Source organism: Bos taurus, chromosome 3, assembly GCF_002263795.3.
Source record: "Bos taurus isolate L1 Dominette 01449 registration number 42190680 breed Hereford chromosome 3, ARS-UCD2.0, whole genome shotgun sequence".
Lineage (NCBI taxonomy): Eukaryota > Metazoa > Chordata > Mammalia > Artiodactyla > Bovidae > Bos > Bos taurus.
Window position 1 is genome coordinate 53,672,762 of NC_037330.1, and position 25,205 is coordinate 53,697,966.

At 41.9% G+C, this 25,205-nt stretch overlaps 1 protein-coding gene across 9 annotated transcripts in view; it reads right to left on the reverse strand.

The window, feature by feature from the left end:
* Positions 1 to 13,853: 13,853 nt before the first annotated feature.
* The window catches only part of LRRC8B (leucine rich repeat containing 8 VRAC subunit B), a 77,587-nt gene continuing 66,235 nt past the window's right edge, over positions 13,854 to 25,205 (reverse strand). For all 9 annotated transcript variants that reach the window (XM_002686261.7, XM_010803345.4, XM_010803347.4 and 6 more), the window contains one exon: positions 13,854 to 17,924. In XM_002686261.7, the coding sequence (XP_002686307.1) occupies positions 17,652 to 17,924 (273 nt within the window). In that variant the 3' untranslated portion in view covers positions 13,854 to 17,651. The remainder of the gene's footprint in view (positions 17,925 to 25,205) is intronic.

Consider the following 25,205-nt stretch of genomic DNA (forward strand, 5'->3'; position numbering starts at 1 on the left):
GGAAGGGAGGGTAGTCAAGACTAGGGATAAACAGTCAAGAGAAACAAGGTCCTGTTTCCCCATCAAAGGATACACACAACAATGTCTGAGCTGTTTTGCAGATACCGAAACCCCCTCCAGGTGGAAGAAGTTACAATTAACCGTGGTATGCTGCCCACAAGCATGTAGACCCCAGACCAATTGAAACCTGAAGGTTGATGATACAGACTCCTGCTTACCTCACCACCAACACATCAGAAGAGCATCCACGAGCTGATCACAGGCCCTCTTTGAAGCATTACTATAAAACTTCTCACTGTCCTTTCCATGTGGGGGGACACATAGTTTTCTGAGGCAGGCACCTGCTGTATTCCCCTGTGCCTGGCAAAGTAATAAAACTATCCTTCTCTACTTCACTCTTGTCTCTGAGATTTGAATCGGCACCGGTGTGCAGAGAGGTTGAGCTTTTGGCATCAGTTTTTATATTCCTTTTATGGTGAGGAAGCTGAGCTGAGGATGCAGTAATTTCCCCAAGGCCACACAACTAGTAAGCGGCAGTGGCAGGGTGCAAATTCAGGTCTAATTCCAAATCCTGTGTTCTTTCAGCTGCTGAGAAATCAGCCCAGTCTGCCCCGAGGATTAACAATAGCAACAATGAAGTAGGAACAACAACTGATGTTTATTTAGTGCCCGACTAAGTGTCACTCCGGCTTCTCTGGTGGTTCTGATGGTAGAGTCTGCCTGCAATACAGGAGAACTGGTTTGATCCCTAGGTCGGGAAGATCTCCTGGAGAAGGGAATGGCTACCCACTCCAGTTTTCTTTCCTGGGATATCCCATGGACAGAGGAGCCTGGCGGGCTACAGTCCACAGGGTTGCAAAGAGTCAGACATGACTGAGCAACTAACACACACACACACACACACACACACACACACATGTCATTCTCTTTGACAACCTTATCTCCCAGGGCAGGTACAATTATTCTATTTTACATCCCTGAGAAAATCTAAAATTATAAGGATTGAGTCACTTTCCAGGAGCACACAGCTACTACATGGCAGAAAAAGTATTTGAACCAGGTCTGGTTGAACCTAAAGATTATGTTCTTATTAAATGCTCTGCACTAGTGGCCTTTGAAATGCTCTTTGAAAAACAGTATGTAAGAGGAAAATATTCTGTTAGACATATTTATGGAGATTTTAGTCAAAAATGGATTTCTTGCCCTTTAAAGGCATTAGAGTCCTACAATGTACTCTATTGAAAGTCCTATTTTTTAGGCACTGCAGATGGAGGACAGATGTTTCTTTATGCTCTGAAAGGTCCACTCTATGTCACTGACCATAATGAGATTGTATCTTGTTCTGAATGTTTCAGAAAAATGGCAATGGACAGATCACTCCAAATGAAAGCCAAGTCAAAGGAGGGACTGCATAGATTTGATGAAAACAACAACAGGATGTTAGTCAGTGGTTTGGGTGGAAACTTTTCACTGTGAAGTTCATCCTGAACCACACAGACATTTTCAGAGGCGCTCTACCCTAAGATTCAGCCTGAAGGCAGAGAAATGCGTTTGTGTCTGAAGGAGACTTACGGGAATGGGGTGGGGGGAGGTGCCACGGGTCAGAGCAGTGCAACGCTGAACTTCCCTTCACTATGATACAGAATTACAGGTAGAATAAAGGCCCTAAGGCTGTAGAGAGCAAGTGAAAGCTTTGCTGTGACTTGAGTATGACTATTTAGATAAACAGATGATCTCTGTGAATTCAACAGTCATGCTTTAGTGCCTGAGCATATTTTAACTGCCCATTTGGGAAGAATGACTAGACCTTTAAGATAATACTTAAGATCGTATTTCATAGTCTTTGTTGTGTTTTGGAGTCACGATTGCAACCTGTGAAAGTTTTTCAGGGCCAATACACAAGTACACTTATGTTTTGACCACACTGATCCCCAGATTAGGAAACCATTTGCATTGCAGAGAGAATCAGAGCCTGAAACTGCCTTTATAGTCACATACCTCAATGCTCCTTGTTTTACTGAAGAGGAAACTGAAGTAGGCATAGTCAGGGTTAGTGACATGCTGGAGTCACTTAACAAGCTAGGAGAATGTTCCCTGAAGACCTAAAGGATGTTAGTTCAAGATGGTGTTTGCAGATTTGGTTGAGTTTCTGCATAGTATCTAAGAATACAAACTTTGAAATCAGATCTGGATTCTAAGCCAGATTTGTTTACCAGCAGTATGAGTTTTTACAGAAACATTTAACCTTCTCAAGCTTCAGTTCTCTCATCTGTAGGATGAGCATAAGATTTTCATACCATAACCTCATCATTCCCATTATACCCTCAAAGTCTGCACCCAAAGTTCTACTTCCTTATGTTGTTCACGTGCCCACAAGCCTTCGAAGGCTTATCATATTCACAGTCTGTCCACAAAAAGTACCCACGAGCAGTTTCTGGCACGTGTACTTCTCCTTGGGCTTTCTGGCTGACCCCCTGGTCCTGCAATGAGGTTTGCCAATGCCTAAACTTCTGCTTTTCATTCATTCTGTACCTACAATGTGCTAGGCACTCTACTAGTTGAAAGGGAAAGAAAGATTAACAAGATTTGATTTCTGTTGTCAGTTTAGTGAGGAGGGAATCTATAAATAACTTCACTGCATTTTTATAAAGTTTAAGAATAAAAGCACTGAACTGTAACTTGAGGGAAGGAAGGTGGTCAGAGACAAAATATTTTGTCTTAGTCTTGAAAAATAAATGCCGGTTTGAGAAGTTGATCGCTAGGTAGATAAAGAGGTAGGGAGATAGATCAGTTGGTCAGTTGTGTCCCACTGTTTGCGACCCCATGGACTGTAGCACGCCAGGCTTCCCTGTCCATCACCGACTCCCAGAGCTTGCTCAAACTCATGTCAATCGAGTCGGTGATGCCGTCAAACCATCTCATACTCTGTCATCCCCTTCTCCTGCCTTCAATCTTTCCCAGCATCAGGGTCTTTTCCAATGAGTCAGTTCTTCACATCAGGTGGCCAAAGTACTAGAGTTTCAGCTTCAACATCAGTCCTTCCAATGAATATTCAGGACTGATTTCCTTTAGGATTGACTGGTTTGATCTCCTTGCAGTCCAAGAGACTCTCAAGAGTCTTCAACACCACAGTTCAAAAGCATGAATTCTTTGGTGCTCAGCTTTCTTTAAGGTCCAACTCTCACATCCATACGTGACAACTGGAAAAACCATAGCTTTGACTCTATGGACCTTTCTTGGCAAAGTATTGTCTCTGCTTTTTAATATGCTGTCTATGTTTGTCATAGCTTTACTTCCAAGGAACAAGCGTCTTTTAATTTCATGGCTGCAGTCAATATCTGCAGTGATTTTGGAGCCCAGGAAAATAAAGTCTCTCACTGTTTCCGTTGTTTCCCCATCTATTTGCGATGAAGTGATGGGACCGGATGCCATGATCTTAGTTTTCTGAATGTTGAGCTTTAAGCCAACTTTTTCACTCTCCTCTTTCACTTTCATCAAGAGGCTCTTTTGTTCCTCTTTGCTTTCTGCCATAAGGATTGTGTCATCTGCATATCTGAGGTTGTTGATATTTCTCCCAGCAATCTTGATTCCAGCTTGTGCTTTATCCAGCCTGGCATTTTGCATGGTGTATTCTGCGTATAAGTTAAATAAGCAGGGTGACGATGTACAGCCTTGATGTACTCCTTTCCTGATTTCGAACCAGTACATTGTTCCATGTCCAGTTCTACCTGTTGCTTCTTGACCTGCATACAGATTTCTCAAGGGGCAGGTAAGGTGGTCTGATATTCCCATCTATTTAAATAGTAGATAGATGATAGATAAGCTTCCAAATTTATATTGAAGGCAGGGGCCTCTGAGTGAGAGAACAGGGTGGGCAAAGGCAGGGAGGTTTGGGAAGGCCTGGCCCATGGACTGCCATCCCGTTCCCTGCCATTCCTGTGGTGGGCCTATAGGAATGCATGTGGGAATTCCAGCACTGCCCTGAGGGTTTGGGTGCTGGCCAGAAGCAAATCACTGGGGTCAGGTCACAGTTCTGCTTTGTTAAATCTCACAGTGTACTAGAGGGCAAGAATATGAACACTTCCAGTGAGTCACATGTAAATGTGTCTCTTTCTCAAGGTACTGAGGTGGGAGGTTGGAGGAGGCGGCTCCTGTCATTCTGGGTGACAGAGTGAAAAGTCAACATGGTTATCTTTCTGCTGCTAATGTCATTCCAGACATGTGGAGTCGAATTTCATTTTCTCAACCCTCTTCTCTCTATAGCTACAAGAGACAAGACTTCTTCCTTTAATCACACAATCTGACTGAGGAAGAACAGACAAGTGTGACTGTGGTACATGGTTTCACAGAAGGCTCTGCCTGCCCTGTTCTCAGCAGTGCCCTGCGTGGTGGTGGGTACATGCTTGGTACCAACAGGGAACCCTTCTTGCCTTCCTTTGCATCGTAATATGGTTACCTGATTGATTCCTGATATCAGGTAACCGATACCTTCCTGGTTACCTGATTGCTCCCAGGGAGATGTGGGTGCTGTCCAGGGCACGGCTGGTTTTCTCAACCATCTCTTGGCTGTCTGTCCTCTTCATATGAGCAGAGAGAAAAGAGGGAGGAAAGAAAGGGGCCATGTGCTCCTAATGGATCAGGTTCTCCGTTTTCTGGTCTGACGTACTTTTCTCTTTCAGAGGAGAACATCCCCTCCACGTGCAGGCCAGTCCAATCGGCAGACATTCACAGAGAATCTCAAAGTCCCGTGCTGACGCTTCAGGCAGCCATGGGTGCTGTCCACACCAGATTTACAGTCTAGTCAGGAACACAGACGTTAAATAAGTAGTAGTTACCAAGGGGATGGCTACCTCAAAGTAGAGTGCCAGTCGCCATGGGAACGCACAACAGGGGAGCCTGAAGGTGGACTTGGTCAGGCAGCTGCTATGCTGGGGAAGTGACCACTAAACCCAAGAAATGGAAGAACTCAAGTTAGTTAGACAAATGGAACATGAAGGAGAAAAACATGTGTAAAGATAAAGATGAGAAAGAATACATTTTAAAAGATTTTCTACCATCTGTCTTTGGCAGGAAAACTCATGACCACTAACATGTAGTGAACACTTACTGGGGTTGAACTTGATGCTAAGCATTGTACTTAATCTCCTGGAATCCTCCTGAGACCAAGGGAGGTCTATTTTCATGAGGCTGCTTGTCTTGTCATTGATCCCACTGTATCCTCAATACCTAAGGTAGCCCCTGTGTGGGAGCAGGTGCTAAATATTTGTAGGATAGAGTCTACACTTTACAGATGAGGAAACTGAGGCTTAGAGAGGTAAGGTTACCCAGATCTCACTGATAGAGGTAAGACTCCAACCCAGGGTGCAGCTGGCTGACAGCCCAGCTCTAAGACAAGGGGCTTGCTTTCTCCTCTTCTAAACACAGCAGAGTTCACACCTAGGCCTGGAGCAGTCTTCAGCTGTACCAGGGCACAGACTAGGTGCACAACACACAGCTCCAGGGCGGCCAATCATGGGTCAGAATAGCCAGACGAGTCTGCCCTTGGCGTTGGCAAGGGAGGAGCTGACACCTCTCAGCGCACCCAAGCCTGGAAGCATGTCTCTGCAGCTGGAGCCTGTTAGCTGATGGAACACTTAGGCCCAGAGCCCCATGAAACAGAAACCAAAGAACTGAAAACTTGGAGGCAGCAGTTGGTCTCAGGTTAGACTGTGGGCTGGACATCAGTGGTGATGGATCAGCCTTGGATTTCATGCTTTGGTGTTAAAAGCCCAAGAGGGTCAAGTACCTCCCAGGTCACTTTTTTACCCATGCCACTTACAGGGAACTGTAACCTGAGATGACATAGGACCTCCTGGGAATGCGCCTATCTGCCCTGCCCTCCATGGCTCCTTTTCACCGCACATCTGGTTCTCTTGATGGGAGGCTTGGCAGAACAACCCTTTAAAACCATCCCAGCCTCCCTCACCTGCTGTTATGCAGTAGGTTCTTAAGTGAATAAAAGAGTTGTTCACATGCCATAAAAATGAGTCATTTATAAAGCTAAAAATTAAATGTATGACATGCTCGAGCTCTTAGGAAAATTACTCAATAATAACCCTGATCAACACTTCCCACTTACTGAGCATCTTATGTAGATCAGAATACTGGAATTGGAAGGCACCCTAGGGAACACCTAAGCTCACCCTCTCATTAGGCTCTGTTAGATGGGGACCCTAGCACACAGGCACCCACAGATCACACTGGAAATGGCAGTTGCAAGGGCCAATGCCAAATCCTAAAAGTCACAAGGATCCCACATTCTCTCTCACTACAAGATGGCCCCTGGCATCCTCAGCCTGTCCAAACTCCTGAGCCACAGCTCATGCCAAGAAGGGGATTCCCTATAGCCACTCTGGCCAGGGGCTCAGTTGGGGCCCCTGCCAGTTATCTGAGGCAGCACCTGAGCCATTTGGCTCATTTTCAATCTTGGGAAAAAAAAATCTCCGTGGGTGCTTTTTCTAAGCTGGGGGAATTAGACTCATCATCATAAAGAAAAAGGGAGGCAGGTCAATTTCTTTCATCTTCTAGAAGACTAAAAAAGCAGCTAATGTGATGTTGCAAAGTCACTTGGTAAGCCGTCTTCTGTTCCTGAGCTGAGCTCGGTGGCTGGGGTGCAAGCTCATCTGGGAGCTGCAGTTCCACTGTGTGAAGGGCCTTGGAGGTGGTTGATCGGGCTCACAGTGGGTCTAATGTGCCCTTGTCTTGAAGGGCAGGCGTTCTGAAGAAACCAAGGGGAAATGCCAAGTGAACCAAGGCTTCAAGGAGTGGGTTCTTGGAGCCTGAGGTGAGGCTTTCTCCATGTTTAGGGGTATGTTCAGCAAATATGCAGAGCCAGGGAGGGACACATCACCAGCTTGGGGTGAGGAACACACCTCCTTATCCAGAGCACAGCAGGAATTCAATAAGGACAGCATCACCTACCCCTCCTCCGCACTCTCCAAAAGTCCACATCAGCAGAACGAATTTAGAATCAATTTAGCCTGAACTGTGATTGATAGTCATTTTGCAAGTCTAAAATGTCTGCCAGCATCTCTGTATAATAAACCAAGATTCTCAGGGAGTTAAACTGTAACAGCAATTCTGTATTAAACCCAAACTGACTGGGAGCCCCATGTGCACCTTGAAGCAAGGACCAAAATATTGACAACTCTTTTTCTAACAGGATAAGGTTTTCATCCGTCTTCTCCCACAGGGTCTGAAACTCAGAATGGCACTCTGTTTCTCTGATGAGAGCACATGTGCTCATAATTTAGGTTAGGACATTGAAAGAAAAACTCTGCAGTTTCAAAAATAACCACAAGTTTAAAATTACATTAGTCGTTTGGATGAAATTGTTGTATTTATACTAAAGGGTGTTTGAAGCGATATGTTTGTGTATATGGATATATCTGTGTGCATATCAATCCTTTCCCAGCATGTCTGCACAGTCTAAAGGACAGAATACTGGATCAGATGCCGAAATCCTAGGCTGTTTTCACACCACCATCACTTGCTTGTCACTTGATCCTGGCAGTGTGCACTATACAAAAAGCAGTGCTTTGATGCTAGAGTCTCCAGTTCAAAACCTGGGTCTGCCACATACTAGCTATATAATCTAACATGTCACCTCATGTCATTTAACCATCCTGGATTGACTTCTCTTTTCTATAAATGGAGACCATGCCTATCTTAACACATTTTAAACACATTTATAAAGTCTATGGCCATTGAACTCCAAAGTTCTCAATAATGATTAATTATTGATGGCTGCTTTCAGAGCCTAGCTGATAAGTGAAGTGGGGATAGGAGCCTCAAGTGCTTTGGGCCCAGCACTGCACTTTGCACAGAAAGTGTTATTATCAGGATACAGGACATAGCTAAAATGAACGCAGCTTGTTAGAGAAGGCACAGGGCTTGCAGTTAGGGAGGAAGTTTGGGTGCTAGTCTTGGCTCTTCCACTGGGCTTTGGTTTTAGACTAGCAGAGCTTCCCAAGTGGCACTAGCGGCAAAGAACTTGCCTGCTAATGCAGGAGGTGGGTTTGATCCCTGGGACGGGAAGATCCCCTGGAGGAGGAAATGGCAACCCATTCCAGTATTCTTGCCTGGAGAATCCCATGGATAGAGGAGCCTGGTGGCTACAGTCCTTAGGATTGCAAAGAGTTGGACACGACTGAAGCGACCTAAGCACAGCACACTCCAACCTTTTTGGCACCAGGGACTGGTTTCATGGAAGACGATTTTCCCATGAATCAGAAGGATGCAAGCAATGGGAAGTGAAGCTTCACTCACTTGCCCACCACTCACATCCTGCTGGGTGGCCTGGTTCCTAATGTGCCACAGATGGGTACTGCTTCATGGCCTGGGGGTTGGAGACCCCTATTATAGACTCCTGTGCTCCTGAGAAGAGCACAAACAGGGGGATGTGCAGATTTCGGTGCCACCTCTCTCAGGCAGTGGGCTTGTGAGCTTAGACAAGTCACCTAGGTTTTCCTTGTCTAAAAAGTCTCCATGGTTTCTTCTGCTGGAAAGTTCTGTGATCCTAGGAGAGGATGGGGGAAATAGTATGGACAGGAAGTGACTCATTGGCTCAGGAGAAGACAAACTAAGATAGATATGGAACAGAAGGAAGCAACAGGCTTAAAGCTACCAAGAGGAGACCAGTGAACTCTGAAAAGCAGAGCATGATCTGTGAGTCTTCAAATACTCAGGTGGGTGAGAGGGTGAAGTGCTCATCCTGGGTGCTGTTTACCTAAATCTCTGTAGAAAGAGCTTTGCAGACCTGTAAGTTACATTGGATTCCTCTTCTGAACAGTCACAAGGTATTGGGGAAATTCTCATTTTTAAGTTTGTTTTCTTATCTGTGAATTGGGAATAACACACCAAATAAGGTTGCTCGATGGACTGAGACAGCACACAGGAAGAACCCACTACAGTACTCAGCCGGTTGCAGGAGGTACGTGCTCAGTCACGTCCAACTCTTTGTGACCCATGGACTGTAGCCTGCCAGGCTCCTCCTGTCCATGGAATTTTCCAGGCAATAATACTGGAGCAGGTTGCCATTTCCTTCTCCAGGGGATCTTCCTGACCCAGGGATCGAATCTATGTCTCCTGCATTGGCAGGTGAATTCTTTACCACTGCAGAAGGTAAATGATGTTATTGGTGTATCCCAATACGATGCTTCCCCCAAGGTGGCAGACTCCAAGCTGTAGGAGCAGGGATGAAATGATTAGATTTTTATCTTTCCTCAGTTTGAAGCCATTAATGAGGTCTGTAATATATTGTTCTGCCCAGGAATCACCGGGCCAGCAAATTTCCCTCAGGCCTCAGAATGCAGATTGAATCAATGTTTTTTCACTTGGCTCCTTCTTCTTCTGGATTTCCTTTTTCACAGAGCAGTTACCCAAGACTGGTTCAGTCTATTATGAAAAGGGTGACAGAACCGCTCTTTTCTCAAACCCAAAATGACCTGTGGAGTTTTTTTAGGATGTGGCATAGAAGCACGTTTGGAGAAGGAAATGGCAACCCACTCCAGTGTTCTTGCCTGGAGAATCCCAGGGACGGGGGAGCCTGGTGGGCTGCTGTCTATGGAGTCGCAGACTGAAGTGACTTAGCATAGCATAGAAGCACGTTAAGACACAGGCACATGAGACAAGGAAACCCAGTTTAGGGAAAGACTAGAGGGAAACTCCCTTCAGACAGGTGGCATTTGGTCCCCCCAATGTTCCAACATTTGCCTCGGTACTAACTTACAAAGAACACCAAATATTATTGGAATAATTGATAATAGGTAAGGACCAATTAACTTGAGTTTTCATATGCAATTCATTAGGTTACCAGCCTAAGGACTGCAAATTGGTCCTACTTCCATCCAGCACAGCGAATAAGTCTATCATTTGGAATCTGAAATTGTGACAGGAAACCACTTTGTAGGAAGGGAGAATCCTGATAACTGAAAGACACTTTTTTTCAAATGCATCCTATTTTATTCAGCATGTTATATTCAATGGTCCAAATCTATTACTCCTCTTCTGGTAAACCTACAACCTGAGGAACCTGGGAAACCATCCTGTCCTTTAGTATAATCCCATTTGCCTCCAGTTCCTAGGCTTGCAAGCACGTCGAGCCAGCTGACAGTCATACTTCTCTGGACACTGTGATTTCAAAGACATTTATTTTGACGACTACAAAGTAAAACATCTCCCTTGATATGATGGGTATTTAATACTCTCAAAGTTGGGATTTAGTAAAGGGTGATTTATATAAGCTTGGAATATGTGGTTAGGACAACGCTAAACGGCCCAGAGACAGAGATACTGAAGGGTATAGCACCTGAAATCTGGGAAGGAAAAGAGTTGGGTCAAAAGAGAAGGATGCTCTGGGGAGAAAAAAGAGAGGGGAGACCCGGCAGCTGATGGGCCTGCTCATGAGGCCTGGGAGAGGAGACTGTCTGTTGGGGTGTTTGATAGAAATACTATGAGGACTTATTTACACTATCTCCCCAATCCCCACCTCTCTCTGCTCAGTCATCTTTAAGCTCTACCTCACTTTTCTGTGAGTATTGCTTTTGGAGAAGGAAATAATTAGCCTATTTAAGCTTCATGATTTTTACTAGTAGAAAACCAGCTCCCCCATCTTTACCAAATACCTAATAAATGAACATTCAAAGCACGTTTCAAGGTTGCTGAATTGTTTCCTGCCCAGGCACCCAACATGTCCTGTCTGATCCTGGTGCTGGGCATTGCATAGGGCTTTCTACGTGCATCTCATTTGAGATGGAGTCTCTGAGATTAAGTGAGGGCCACCGAATTCTAAAGATCTTCCCTCGGGAGGCAGGCAAGGAGAAACTGAATAAAAGGGGGAGAAATAGGAACTAGGCAAGCTTCTGTTTGATTTATTCTCTTCTCAGCGGCAGAGGGAGGCAGAGAGTAAAACAATGATGTGCCTGAAGCCCTACACAAACCAACAACAGGCCTGTGTAAAAAGGCACACAAAACATAAGGTATTTGCTATATAAGAAGTAATCTGAAAAGCTCAGTGGCACACAGGCTGTTCTATGGAAGTACTGTATTTAGGAGGCAGGACTTAGAACTCTCATATGGAGCCTAATGAGACAACACAGGGTCAAGAGAAACTTATATTTTCCAAAGAGACTACACATGTTGAAAGATGACTTTTTTCTGATCCTTCCTTGGCATATAGATATTTTTCTGTAAATATGGGGCTGAGTTCAAGCTCTGGCTTTGTGCCTTTGGATAAACTGCTTTTCTCTGGATCTCAGAGATGAGGGGGACACAGAAAACAAGCTAGGAACCTGAATTTCAGAGAATCCAAACAAGGGGCAGAAACCCAACCATGAGCTGCAGCTCCAGAGCATCAGGCTGTGGCCTCAACAGCATGGCCACAACCTCTGCCTGCACAGCCAGGCTCCCTTCACAGCATGTTTGAAAAGTGATTTGCAAAGTGGAAAGGAGTGAAGAACGCGGAGTCACCCTTGTTGCCATGATTGTGGGGGTCGGTGACTGCCTTCTGGGCTTTTAGGACAGGACTCAGCCAAAGCACCTCGCAGTGATGCCTTAGGTCAGGCACTGGTTTCATCTCCTCCACATATTCCCATTCCCAAGGCATTTAGAGGTGAGAGAAAGCCTTGCTTAAAGTACATTTCCAGGGAAAAATAGTGCCATCTAGTTTCCTTCATAACCTGCTTCAGTCTATATCAGGTTCTGCCCTCCAGCAGAGAAAAGTTCTTGGTATCTGCTTCCTAATGTGCTCCTTAAACTCTGTGTGTGATTGAGAGAGGGGAGAGTCTTCTATCCCAAAGTTCAAACTATTATGTACCTGGTTTACCAGATAATTCCATCTCTTCTCCCTACCTAAACTTCAACATCTCCTGTCTTAGTTTTTTACTTTTTATTTCATCTGGTCCACTAGTCAATGTTAGTGCTAAACCAACAGCAAACGGAGAAACAGGAGCCAAGAAGAAAGGGAGAGAGATGGATTGGTTTGTGAATGAGTCCCAAGGGACAAACACTGCTGGACAGATGAATCAGGAGAGTGACAGACTGCATACCCTCCCACAGTGCATTCTAGGATCAGTCCAACAGTTTTCAGAGCCTTGTGGCCATTGTAGCATAGTTTAAAAACTCATATTACTGTTATGATAGTCATACCACCATTCCTTGGTGGCTTGGTGGTAAAGAATCTGCCTGCCAATGCGGAAGCCACAGGAGACGTGGGTTCCATCCCTGGGTTAGAAAGATCCTCTGCAGGAGGAAATGGCAACCGACTCTAGTATTCTTGCCTCGGAAATCCCTTGGACAGAGGAGCTTGGTGGGCTATACAGTCCATGGGGTCGCAAAGAGTCAGACACAACTTAGCAACTGGAAGACAGCTACATAAATCTGAAATTTTTCATTTGGTGAACAACATAACAACACAACTGCACAGGGAACCCTGGGAAGAGGAGGGACTCACTTCTGGAACTTGGGCACTGATAAATGTATACAGGTAAAATTAGTCCAGTCAACTTCTTCCAACACTGAATCTGTTTTTATTTGCTATTTATTATAAAAATTGAATCTGTATGTTACATAAAAGTTATTTTAAAAACAATAAAGTTCACTCAAAAGTACTAAATCTCAGGCAGAGGGATTTCACACCAAAATCCAGATTTACATGGTAAACCTGAGGGCCAAAAGCATTCAGCTCACAACAAAATCTTACATTTTCTAATAATTCATTACCAGAAGCAAAAACCAATTATGTACATGCTTCAAAATATATGACAAAAACAAAATAACAAATGCGAGCATTCCCTGTGAAGCTAACTACACAAAATGTTTCTTCTCAGAATTGGCCCTTTATTTTGTTGAGAGTGAAACATTTGAAGAGCTTGAAAAATATTTAAGCATGAATATTTAGGTTTATACACAATACATATATGTACAAACACACCCATTCTGATTCTATGCCCCTTTGAATTTTTTAAATTGCACCATCTCTGTTAAGAGATAACATGTAACATGCAGGAGGCATTCCTAATTGTTTTTCTCAGCCGTAGTGTATTATACAAGTCAAATGCAAAATTTAAATATGAATTCAGTTCAATCGGAAGCCATCTCAACTCAGTACTTTGGCTCTTATATTCTATGCTAATACTTTAGGTTTTGATGGAATTGTTCATGTATTTAAAAAGGTGAAGAAAATGTAGTTCATTACCAGAAGGTACTTAGTAGATAGGTCTCAGTGGACGTAGAAGTGATGGACCAGAGGCAGGAAGAAACCAGTTAAACTGGTTTCTTTTCACTGCTTCAGCTTTCAGTTACAGCTGAAGAAATTATCATATCCAGGGCATTTTGCAACAGTTATTAGTTTAGGCCATTTCATGTATATAATGTCTTCATAATTCAAACCAGGGTACAAAATAACTCCTCCCCAGACCAGACTTCCTCGTTTCTACAAAGAAATAAACACAGATTCTGATGCAATATACAGTTCCTGAAAACAAAGTGGATTTACAGTTATATTCTCATTCTCTCTGTTATATTGGTATGGATGAAGAATCACTGGATCAGCTCTGAACACTGCAAGGATGGGTTGAGTAGAACAATTCAATTAGGCGTAATTATAGGCTTTGGCTTCCCCCCAAATAAATACATGCTCCAGTAGTATTTCAAGTTCTCTAGCACAAATATATTCTGTTACTATATCAATTTAAGGAGGTGGGTGAGCAGAGAGGGAAAACAAAATAGCTTATGTGGATGGGACGTTATAAGAAAGTGAAGATGGAAAGAGTATTTGATTGAAAATACAAGGAAATAAAACTAAACCCACAGAATAATTGTTTGATTATTTTAATGGTTTTGAACCCATCAATATTATGCAATATTTTAATTCAACATACAAAATTTAAATCATGAGACACCTGAAGAACAGAAACAAATATTTCCACTATTAAACAATAATTTTATACAGATAACAGCTCCCCACAGCACATACACTGGCGCTATGCCACAACGATGAGATCTTGGCATCTCTATTTACCCTGTTTAACACAAACATTTGCTAAGTGACAGTGAAACATGGTGGTATCAGGAGAAAATGAAGACGAAGGATGAAGAATGAAAACACCTCATCTGTGTGCCACAGAGATGGACCTTAATGTACATTAGGGTCAAAACCACTTAGGTTGCTGACCAAGTCTGAGCATTTGGTTTTCTTTTAAAGTATTCTTGGGCTTCCCTGGCGACTCTGCTGGTAAAGAATCTGCCTGCAATTGGGAGATCTGGGTTTGATCCCTGGGTTGGGAAGATCCCTTAGAGAAGGGAATGGCTACCTGCTTCAGTTTTCTGGCCTGGAGAATTCCATGACTGTATAGTCCATGGGGTTGCAAAGAGTCAGATACGACTGAGTGACTTTCATTTTCATTTCTTTTTACTTTAATATTATAGCTAAGAGAATAGAGCACTCCATGATTACAAGTAAGGAATAAAAAAGAATTAATATTTTAGCATTAACCTACAACCACTTGCAACTTTGGAAAAATATTACATATATTCAAAACGAATAAATTTTGTACACATAGGGATGTGCATGCAGGCTCATCATTGTGTATCTGTGTGTGTCTATGTAAATAAATGCATCTAGTCTAGCATAAGCCGTCAACTTTGTTCTGAATAACATCCATATTTATTTTTTGGAAAGTTCAGTACACATTCTTGGAAAGCAAGTGTCAACTGGTCTCAAAATTATAATTGAATAAACTTCATTTGCTTCTTTGAAAACTCTCTTTCAAAATGAAATTCTGCTCCAATATTGCATTAAAGTTGGCAAATACCACAGTTTTACATGTTAAGTGGTGGTCTCAGAGTTCATGGCATCTGTGTTACATCATTCCCAAAGCTACCTAAACACTGGTGTGTAGGACTGAAATAAAAATGTATAATATTATATATGAAACGAGTCGCCAGTCCAGGTTCGATGCATGATACTGGATGTTTGGGGCTGGTGCACTGGGATGACCCACAGGGATGGTACGGGGAGGGAGGAGGGAGGAGGGTTCAGGATGGGGAACACGTGTATACCTGTGGTGGATTCAGGTTGATATATGGCAAAACCAATACAATAAAGTTAAAAAAAAAATGTTAACTTGAAAGGAGTTTGCACTAGTAACCAAATTCTTGTGTTTGGAAAGCAGCTTACAAAACTCATTATGATAGTAACTTGCTTCCAGAAATGTAGACAGGTGATAAGGAAGATTTAGTTAGTGCCTTTTGCAGGTGAACAGAACCTGGTGACTAGCCAGGAGGGGCTGTAGACTGTCAGGGGAATGGTGTGTACGTGCTCAGCCGCTCAGTCATGTCCGACTTTTTGCGACCCTATGGACTGTAGCCTGCTAGGCTCCTCTGTCCATGGGATTCTCCAGGCAAGAATACTGGAGTGGGTTGCCATCTCCTCTAGGGCATCTTCCCAACCCAGGGATCGAACCCACGGCTCCTGCATTGACAGGCGATTCTTTACCACTGTGCCACCTGGGAAACCCCAGGGAAATGGTAGTAAATCTGAAATTTGTTTTGAAAACTTTTCCTTATCAAAAGGGATAGGATTTTTCATGCACATTATGAGTAATTATATGACCCAAAACGAACATATTTCCATGTATCATATTCATGTTCCAAACACTGGAATTGGTACACATGACAATTCTACTGTGCAACACAGATGGGAAACATTAAAATGACAATGATCTCACATTAAAAAGATTGAAAATAACAAAAAACCTAGATAGAGTCAGAATCTGTTTTCTGAAGTCTAGAAGAAAGTTTCATCAGTTATGCTTGGGTCCCTGAGAGCTTGAATGTTCTGACTAAAGGCAAGTTTTGGTAAAAATTGCATTTTTACATTGTTCTTCCTCATTTAGAATAAACAGCAGTGTTTTAGGCAGCTTTTGGTGTTTTATGTTTTTCATAGCTATTACTCAAATTTTATTTGATGTGAACAGTTGTTTTCTCTGAATGTAAGATCAAAGGTGTGTGGCAGGTGAGGGAAGCTACATTTGGCCATAATTTAAAAACTCATTTTCATCCTTCTGGAAGGGACAAAGCAAGGGGAAAAACATACCATACATCACAATTCCATGTTTACAGTACTCTTTACCCATAGTGTTTTCCAGTTTTGTCGAGGTGCAGTTAATAGATTATTTCATAGTTTGAAATGGCATCACAATGCCTAGACACAGAGAAAAACACATCAAAAATGTATATTTCCCCAAAATGAGTCAGTCAGCTTTATTCATTTTACAATATGCATGATAATAAAAAGCCAAACACAAAACTCTTTATTGAAAAAAAAGAGCAAAATGTATTCCAGAGAAGTTAGACAAAGACATGAGATGAATTTCAGTTAATTAGATCTATTTCTTTGTGAGCTTTGAGAACCCATATTAAGCAATGAATAGAGGCAGAGTGTTTCACATTATAATCCTATCTAGAGATCATGCAGATGGAGAAGAAAGTATTTTGTTTAACTTTTACTTAATTTCTACAGAGTGTTTAAAAATCAGTTTTATAGATCCAAATCTGTACCTCTCCCCTCCATCACAGTTTTTGAAGTAATTAAGAATGGTTACCCGTACAATAGCACAGCAACTAGGGAAGAGAGAGGTAGATGATGTGGCCATCCTCTTGGAAGGAAACCCCCAAATATTTTAGGGCATGAAAACACAAGGCTTTTGTTATCCAGAAATAATTAGCTGCAGACTACAAAAACATTTTGGAGCCAAGTGCACACAAAAGTGAGACTCGTAAGCAGCCGAAACCAAGTACATTAATAGTAAGTTCTTAAAGAAAAGGATGTGTCCTCTGTACCTTACAAAAACTATTCTCACAGATTTTGAATCCAAGATTATACAATAGAAAACATTTATATGTTTTACATTTGATATAAAAATTAGTAGCAAATAAAAAAGGCTCTGATGATATACAAGAAGAAATTGCAGAGGATACATTAAAATTTCAGGATGGCCCAAGGATGACTTATCCTAAATACCCTGCTCCTGTTCTGTGCAAAGGCCACAGGCAGGCACTTTCTCAGGGTTCATCACTGTTGCTAAGAGAAAATCAGATGAAGGAAGACGCAAACAAGCTGGGGCAGGAAGTAAAAATTAAGCCAAGGAGGAACTCTGCCAAGCGCAATGCATCCTGCCTAAAAGTATTTAAGAACATAAATCAAAGACAGTGCTGAGTGTACCTCAAGGGAATTTATGTTGATGAGTTTATGCCCTAGGTGATAAATATCAAAACAGGAAGTCAGTTAAAACAAGTATGCAAGTAAGTTATATCTCATCTTCAAAAGATAAAAACTGCAGTGTAGAGATTCAATAACTTCATGGCCCTATTCTACCCTCCAAGTGTACACTTCTTATATCTCCATAAGTTAAAGATCAATTATTCACAAAACTTTGTTTCAGTGTTAATACTTTTTACCTGTTTAATTTAGACACTGAGTTGCCTTATTATAATAAGACATTTGGTTATAGTTAGTGATAATTATCCATTGTTCATCTTTATAACCTAGGGAATTTTAGTTCTCATTTAAAGCCCTGGAATGTACTTTTAAAAATTATTCTCTCTTTAGGTCAACATTTATCCAGGCATGTCTGCAAACGTTCTGTTACAGGGGGAGGAAGAGTATTGAGCAAATTCTCCTCGACAATCAGACAGCTCCGTTTTAGGGACTGACACCCTTCCAGTTCAGGAGGAAGTGTTTCCAGGTAATTACCGATGAGCTCCAGATGAGTAAGGTTCGACAGCTCACCCACGTGAGGCGACAAGCTCATCAGGCTATTTTTCCCCAAGAGTAAACACTGCAGCTTTTTGCACTGAAACAGCCCATCTGGAAGCATCTCAATCTGGAAAGGGAAAAAAAAAGAAGCCCGTAAAACTGGGTTTTGAGGGCCTATTATACTACAAGTATTTATTTATACCCCTTCCTTTCCCCCAAAACATTTTCAGACATTTTACAGAGGTACATATAACAATGATGATACATTTGAAGTAGATGGGAAACTTACAGGAAAAATAAGGATGTTCTGGAGTCAGGATTGAGGCCACTAAGAACTTCGAAACCCCTGCTGTATATGGGTGGGCAACAGACTAGCTCTAACAAAGCAATTCTCAACTCTCAAAGGAAATCTATCAGTTACATACTCATTTACAAACCAGTAACTCAGGAGAAGCAAATCAATCTCAACAGTCCTCAAGAAGAGTTTTACTGTGTGAGGTAATGAGCTATACCCTCAAAAACAGACACAAGGCTATTTCTTAGGGTTTCACAATATAGACTGAAAACTTCCTTCTGGTTTAAAGAAAATGCTGACAGAAGCAGAGGCAAGAAGATGTGATCGTATAAACATGTAGGTTTCATTCTCCTCTACATGCACACTCACGAGTATGAACTCTTTTTCTACCTGCTCCTGAATTTTAAGTCATCTGAAACAGAGAAATCATTTGGAATATGATAAACAGCCTGTGGCTAGGTCAACGCCTAGAAATGTTCAACTGAATTGCTCCTCTATCTGGTGGGAAGGTTGCATGTGAGTTTCTAAGGGAACCACAGTGTGCATATGAAATGGGCTTATTGGGGAAAGACACCCAGAGAAAGGGTTAGCATACTCAACGTGCTCAGCTCTCATCCTGCCACTGAACTAAAAGTTTGCTCCAGGCCAAGCTGGACTGCACATACTCCACCCTCTTAATGGTTAACAAATTTATACAAGCCTGGACCAGGCAACTCTGCAACTATAAAACAATGCAGGCTCCCTAGTTCAAGTCATTGCTTTGTTAGAAAGAGGGATGAAAGGGGCGCTCCAGAGTTCAACTTGCTCCTCTGATGACCTAGTACAACCCCACTGAGCCAGTTCTCCACAGGAACTTCCAGAAATATCTCTTTAAAAAGATAAACTTTCCTTATACAGTGTAAAAGATGGTCAGACTGCATTAAAAAAAAGGCTTATTATGATGGAATCTGCTCCCTCCTCTATCACTCATACAATCATTTGGTACTGGATATCCTTGAAAATAAATCCAATGATCACTGCTTCTAAGACTATCATGCAATATAACTCATTCTACATCAAAATACTAGGTGGTATAAGCAAAGGAAAATATCTACCCTTTTATTTCATTCCTTAAGAATGCAGATACAAAACCACAGATATATCAATTTCGGTATAGATACGGCAGAGAAATGAAAGAAAAAAACGTAACTTCCTTCTGATCAGACATTATCTGCAGCTCAAAAATAGGGTCAGTGACGTACAAGTAGAGGGAATGATCAGTCCTGTGCAATGAATGTGCTCAGGGCTGAGAGTGCCTACTGGCACAAGAGGAATGACTTAGGCAAACAGGCTGAAAGGAGGGCAGACTTATCTCACCTGTATGCAGTGGATGCCTGCTGAGAGCCTTGTTTTGTGCCAGGCTCCCAACCAGGTGCTGGGGATAAAATGCTGAGCAAGACAGATGGGTCTTTAAGACCCATGCAGGGTCTCTCCACCTTGGCACTGTGGACATTTGGGGTGGGATAATTCTTTGTGTGTGGGGTGCCCTGTGCATTCAGCAGCATCCCTGACTTCTACCTGCTAGATGCCAGTGCCACTGCCCTCTCTAGTTGTGACAACTAAACATGTCTCCAAACAAATGTCTTCTGCAGGGTAAAACTGCCCCCCTTTGACAAGCACTGGTGTACTAGGAAAGAGAAGTATTAAACAATTATGGAGATCATTAGTCTACAATGGCTGCTATGAAGAAGCCTGTCTTAACCAGGGCTGCATCAAAGAATCCCAATCTGTCTTCTTCAGTCAAGTTTCCAGACTCCAGCAGGTATCTTGCTTAATTGCACTGATTTTTTTTTTTAATTGGGTGAAGACCCTGAGCCATTGTCCTCTATGGCTACCAGCACTACCATGTCTCACTCATCTCCTTTCAAATCTCTGAATTTGTGATTTTAGCTTCTTCTCAGCCCCCAGTACAGGTGAGGAATTTCACCAGACAACGAGAGTGAGCCTCTGGAGTTGGCCCCTCAGTAGTGTCTGTTGGGAAAGTGAGTGAAAGGCGTGGACAATGCACACTTCCTGAGCGCTAAGTGTCCATCTCAGCCAAATGTACTGAAGCCCTCAGAACATCCAAGGAAGGATGGTTCTCTTCCTATGTTCATGGCTGACACTGACAATTAAATATTTCACTGTTTCCCAGAGGCTGGGACCTCATTTCAGAATTCTTCTCAATGTCAGCTTTCCTATTTCTCTGGCCATTGACACATGCTATTTCAGAACACACCAACCTAAATCCATAAAGTCCAATCATTTCAAGAGACAAAGCTGAATATTTCCATATCTAAGTGATAATGTCAAAACCAACATGGAACATTGCCACATAAATGATCTTTAGAGGGGATTTCTACACTATTCACCTTTGGGCTAAATGTCTGTGAGTTAATAAAATGCATTTAAATGCAGAAAGAGAAATTGGAAGACTGAGGTATAAGTTGGAGTCATTTTTAAGATTTGAGCAAAGCCATTAAATCCTCCTCCTTTCCTGTGCTTCTTGGTTACATCCAACACCATCATAATCCAACTACAATTTGGCACTGGAGAGAGCTGGAGGTTGCCTCTTCCTACCCCATCACCCACACACACCACTGCTTCCCACGGAGCATCATTTGGACTGATGCATCTGAGCTGCAGGAGAAAGAGCACTGGAGGAGGAGCTGAACAGAGGTTCCAACCCAGATCCATCAACTGGGAAACTTTGGACCCCAGGCAAATTGCTCTGAGCCTCAGTTTCAGCATCAATAAAGTGAGGGCAGTGGATTAGAACAGAGGTTGGCAAAGATTTTCTTAAAAGGAGCAAGAGGGACCTCCCTGGGGGTCCAGTGGTTTAGACTTTACCTTTCAATGCAGGGGAGCTAAGACCCCATATGTCTTTGAGAACTAAGATCTCAAAAACCCAAAACAAAAAAATAGAAGGAATATTGTAACAAATTCAATAAAGACTTTAAAATGGTCCACATCAAAAAAAAAAAAAAAGAAAAGAAAGGAGCAGGATAGTAAATATCTTGAAGGTTCTGCAGGCCAAATGGCAAAACTGAAAATACTACGTAGGTAATTATAATAATAAAAGAAAAAAATTTCATATGTTTCTAAGTGATGTAATAAAAAATATAATAACAAGTATAATTTTTTTTGTAATATAGGCCCACTAGGGAGAACAATGGAATTTATTTATGGACACTAAAATTTGGATTTCCTATAATTTTCAAATATGAGGAAGTATTATTATTTGATTTTCTTCCCCCAATCACTTAAAAATTTAAAAACCATTCTTAGGTCAGGCTGTGAGTAGATTTGGCTCCGAGGCTGTACTTTGCTGACCTCAGGACCAATGATCCATAGTATTCCTTTCATACATGAGTCTCTTTTTAATCTATATTCCTACTTCTAAATCATAACTGATTAAACCTTCCCATGGGGTTCTGTTTCTTGACTGTCCTCTTCTAACCTCTGAGTATGCCACAACCAGCGCCTCCTCGCACTGTCAGGCTCAAGCCTCACCTTAGTTACCACCCAATGACTCAAACTAGACTGGCAGAATTCAAGGCAGTCTCCATTCGGACCCCCCGTCTAAAGGCTCTCATCTCTTATTACACCTGGCATGCCAGTGACAATCTTCTGGGTATGACTTCTATCCTTCCACATTTCCCCAATCAGTGTTCTCAGAACACTCCTCTCAAGAGTTATCATAAAAAAGAACGCCTTGCTCAAATAAGTGTGCCAAATGTTGCACACCCTATCATCCTCTTGGAGAAGCACAATGCATGTTCATATGATAAAGGCTCTGAGGAATCCTGCCACAAAAACATGCTAAAAACTTTTCCATGTTTTTTGTGAGAAGACCTATCACTATCCCATGGAGTAAAGTCTGGAGTGTCCTCTCAGTGACTGTCTTTCATTTGGGGGCTGCCCAACATCTTCAAAGTCTAGAGAATTCTCTACCTTATCTTCATGGGGCTCTTGGTGGGAAGCAGCATCCACTTCCTACTAGAGGACTGACAACACCAGATTCTTCTGTTCCAGATCTCCTGTAGCTTGAGTGTGAGCATTCACGAGCATGGGCGTGTGCGTTTGCTCGGTTGTGTCTGACTCTGTCCTACCCCATGGACCGTAGCCTGCCAGTCTCCTTTGTCCATGGGATTCTTCAGATAAGAATACTGGAGTGGGTTACCATTTCCTTCTCTAGGGGATCTTCCTGACTCAGGAATAAAACCAGTGTCTCTGGCATCTTCTGCATTGGCAGGCGGATGCTTCACCACTGAGCCACATGGGAAGCCTGTGAGCATTCACAAGCTCTATCAGTTGCTTAGATGCGGGGCTCAAGGCATGGTTTCAAGCAGAAACCATGAGGAACCGATTCTGTGGCAGAGCAAGGGCCACAGTGACAGCAGCATCGTTTTCAGGGCAGCACCGGTGCTCAGTGCTGGGATGGTCAGTGTCGGGGTACCTCTTAATTTTACTTTTGTACTATGATTCTGGCTGCTTTTCTCTTGCTATCTAACTTTGTCCGTTTCCCCAGCCTGATTTTGTAGCCTTTTCATTACTGAGACACATGACGTCTTTTCAATAAGTGTCTTTTCTGCTTAACCCCAGGGTTAGCATTTGTTGCCTCCATCTTATGAACCTGACACACTGCCCAAGTCTTTAAAAGAGTGTCCTTTCTGCGATCTTTACCAACCTCCACTCCAGAGAGGAATCAACTCACATTTCTGAGTATAAGCATATCTAAATATTTACGCAGCAGGTTTGATGCTTTATTTTCTAAGTTTTATAAATATTTTGGTCTACCTTATACAGTCATGAGAACCTTAAGGTTTCAAGAAGAAACCTTCAAGTTAGTTAAATTCCTACATAAAACATGAATCCTCAGTTCCCTTTACCAATATTCCCACCAAGCGGCTGATGATATCTGGACAGTTTAATTAAGAAAATCACTTCTCCCTTCTCAGATGTTCATTCAGTCTCTGGACAGCTTTCTTGGGAAAGATGAGAACTCTTCTCTTGCTTGTCTGAGCTCTAACACTAACAACAACTCCCAACAGGCTTTCCTTCCTAAGTAGGGCTTCCGAATATTTGAAGACCAATAGTGTGGACTACTCTCTTTCCCTTCCCTTTCCAGTGCTTCCCATCACTAGGCTACACTGTCCCACCAGAGAGGAATCTTTCATCTCTCTGGCTGCTGTCTTCCAATTTCACCACATCCTTAGCAGGTAAGTCTCTTCACAGTTCTGAGAAGAGTGTTTCTCACCCAGTCCAAGATTTGCAGTCATTACAATGGTTCTGAGGATGCTCACAACTGCTGGTTATGACTTCTGAGACAACACAACCCAAGACAGCATTGTTCTTGGTCCATAAATTATCTTAAGCATAAGAATTTTCATATGCTACCAAGTACCCTTTCCTTATTCAAGACAAAATATGTCTGATACTAACATCTAGTCTCCCTTTCAGCCACAAAAGAAGTCAATAAACTTAGTGTCAACAGTACCAACAATCTCACAGTTTCATGACATTAAACTAGAGAAAATAATCAACTTGCTTATACACTTAGATAATTATGGTTAGATGACAATTTAATCAGCTGTGGCTTTCAAAACTCCATGGAGTGATTTAATTGGACAACTTAGTAAAACCAATACCTTTCAAAATAATTATTTATATTTTTTAGTACAGGTTTAACAATGGAAAAACTGTGACCAAAATGCTAATATTAAGCAACTTTATAATTAGGCAACACTAATGCTAAATCTCTAGATCTGTAGTTTTCAAAGTGTGGTCATTAGACCAGCAGCACCAGCTTCACCTGAGATTTTCAGTGCTATAAACTCCTGGATCCTACACCAGACCTGCTTACTGAATGAAAAACCCTGGGAGTGGAGCCAAGAAATCTGTGTTTCAACAAGCCTTCCAGGTAATTCTAAGGTACATTGCTAACTTTTAAAGGAGTTTTAAAACCTCATAATCTTATAATGGGTTCTACCCTTCTACATATAGTGAAGCCACAGAGTTCTAAAAGTCAGCATAAATTCTGTTCTTTCCCCAACTCTGGTATTTTTCCAACAATCTATGGTTTCTAAAAACACTGTCTGGTGATCAATATGTTTATTGGCCAACTCCATGCTCACAGATATATTTAGCATGAAATATAAACTACTAAAAAGTCTAGGAGTACATCTATGGCTAATTCATGTTGATATATGGCAGAAATCAAATTAATATTGTAAAGCAATTATCTTTCAATTAAAAATAAACAAATAAAAAAGTCTAGGAGATAATACCTTTTTGGGTGGGGTAGAAGAAAGTAGTTCCCATTTTAACTAAAGGGGAATCACTTTCATCTTTTGGCAGACCTGATTTCTGCAGGTTTTTTCTTCTTCCCATATGGATATTACCATCACTCTCTTGCCCTTTCAGCCAACATGATTTTTGTCTTTTTCTTCCTTCTTCACATTTTAACCTAGGAAACTACTCATTTATTCTGTTTTTTCTTGTTTCAGCTAAGTTAAGTTCTCCTTAATTTGGCTTTACTGTTGCAAATTATGGTTCATTTTTAAAGCATGGATGCTGGAAAAAGCTTCTAAGAAGCCCTAGTGCTGCATTATAGAACCAGGCCTTTCATTTTGAATTGTCTTTCTAGACGTGCATGGAGATTTCAAGTCTTTCTTACCGAATTACAGAAAGAACTTATGAATAATTCACAATCCCAGAATTTTTTACAAGAAGTTGTCCTATGTCAGACTTGGAAAGCTGAAAAATTTTATGAAACTTTATAAATATTGTACTTAAGCCTTTTCTGAAACGAAAGCAAGCTCTGCCATAACTTTTGTGATGTTTATGTTAAAAAACAGGGAAAGAGGATAAAGAGAATATTTGAATACCTACTACATGCCAGAAACTGTGCCAAATGCTTATATATACTTTTTTCATAAAATCTCCATGACAACTTGTAAATTACATTAAAAACTGACTCTCAGTGTTTTGATAATTCGTCCACGGTCACATGTCTAATAAGTGGTAGTCAGGCCAAGCTCAAGATGCTATGACTTAAAGTCCACTATCTTTAGTGACATCACACACTGCAAC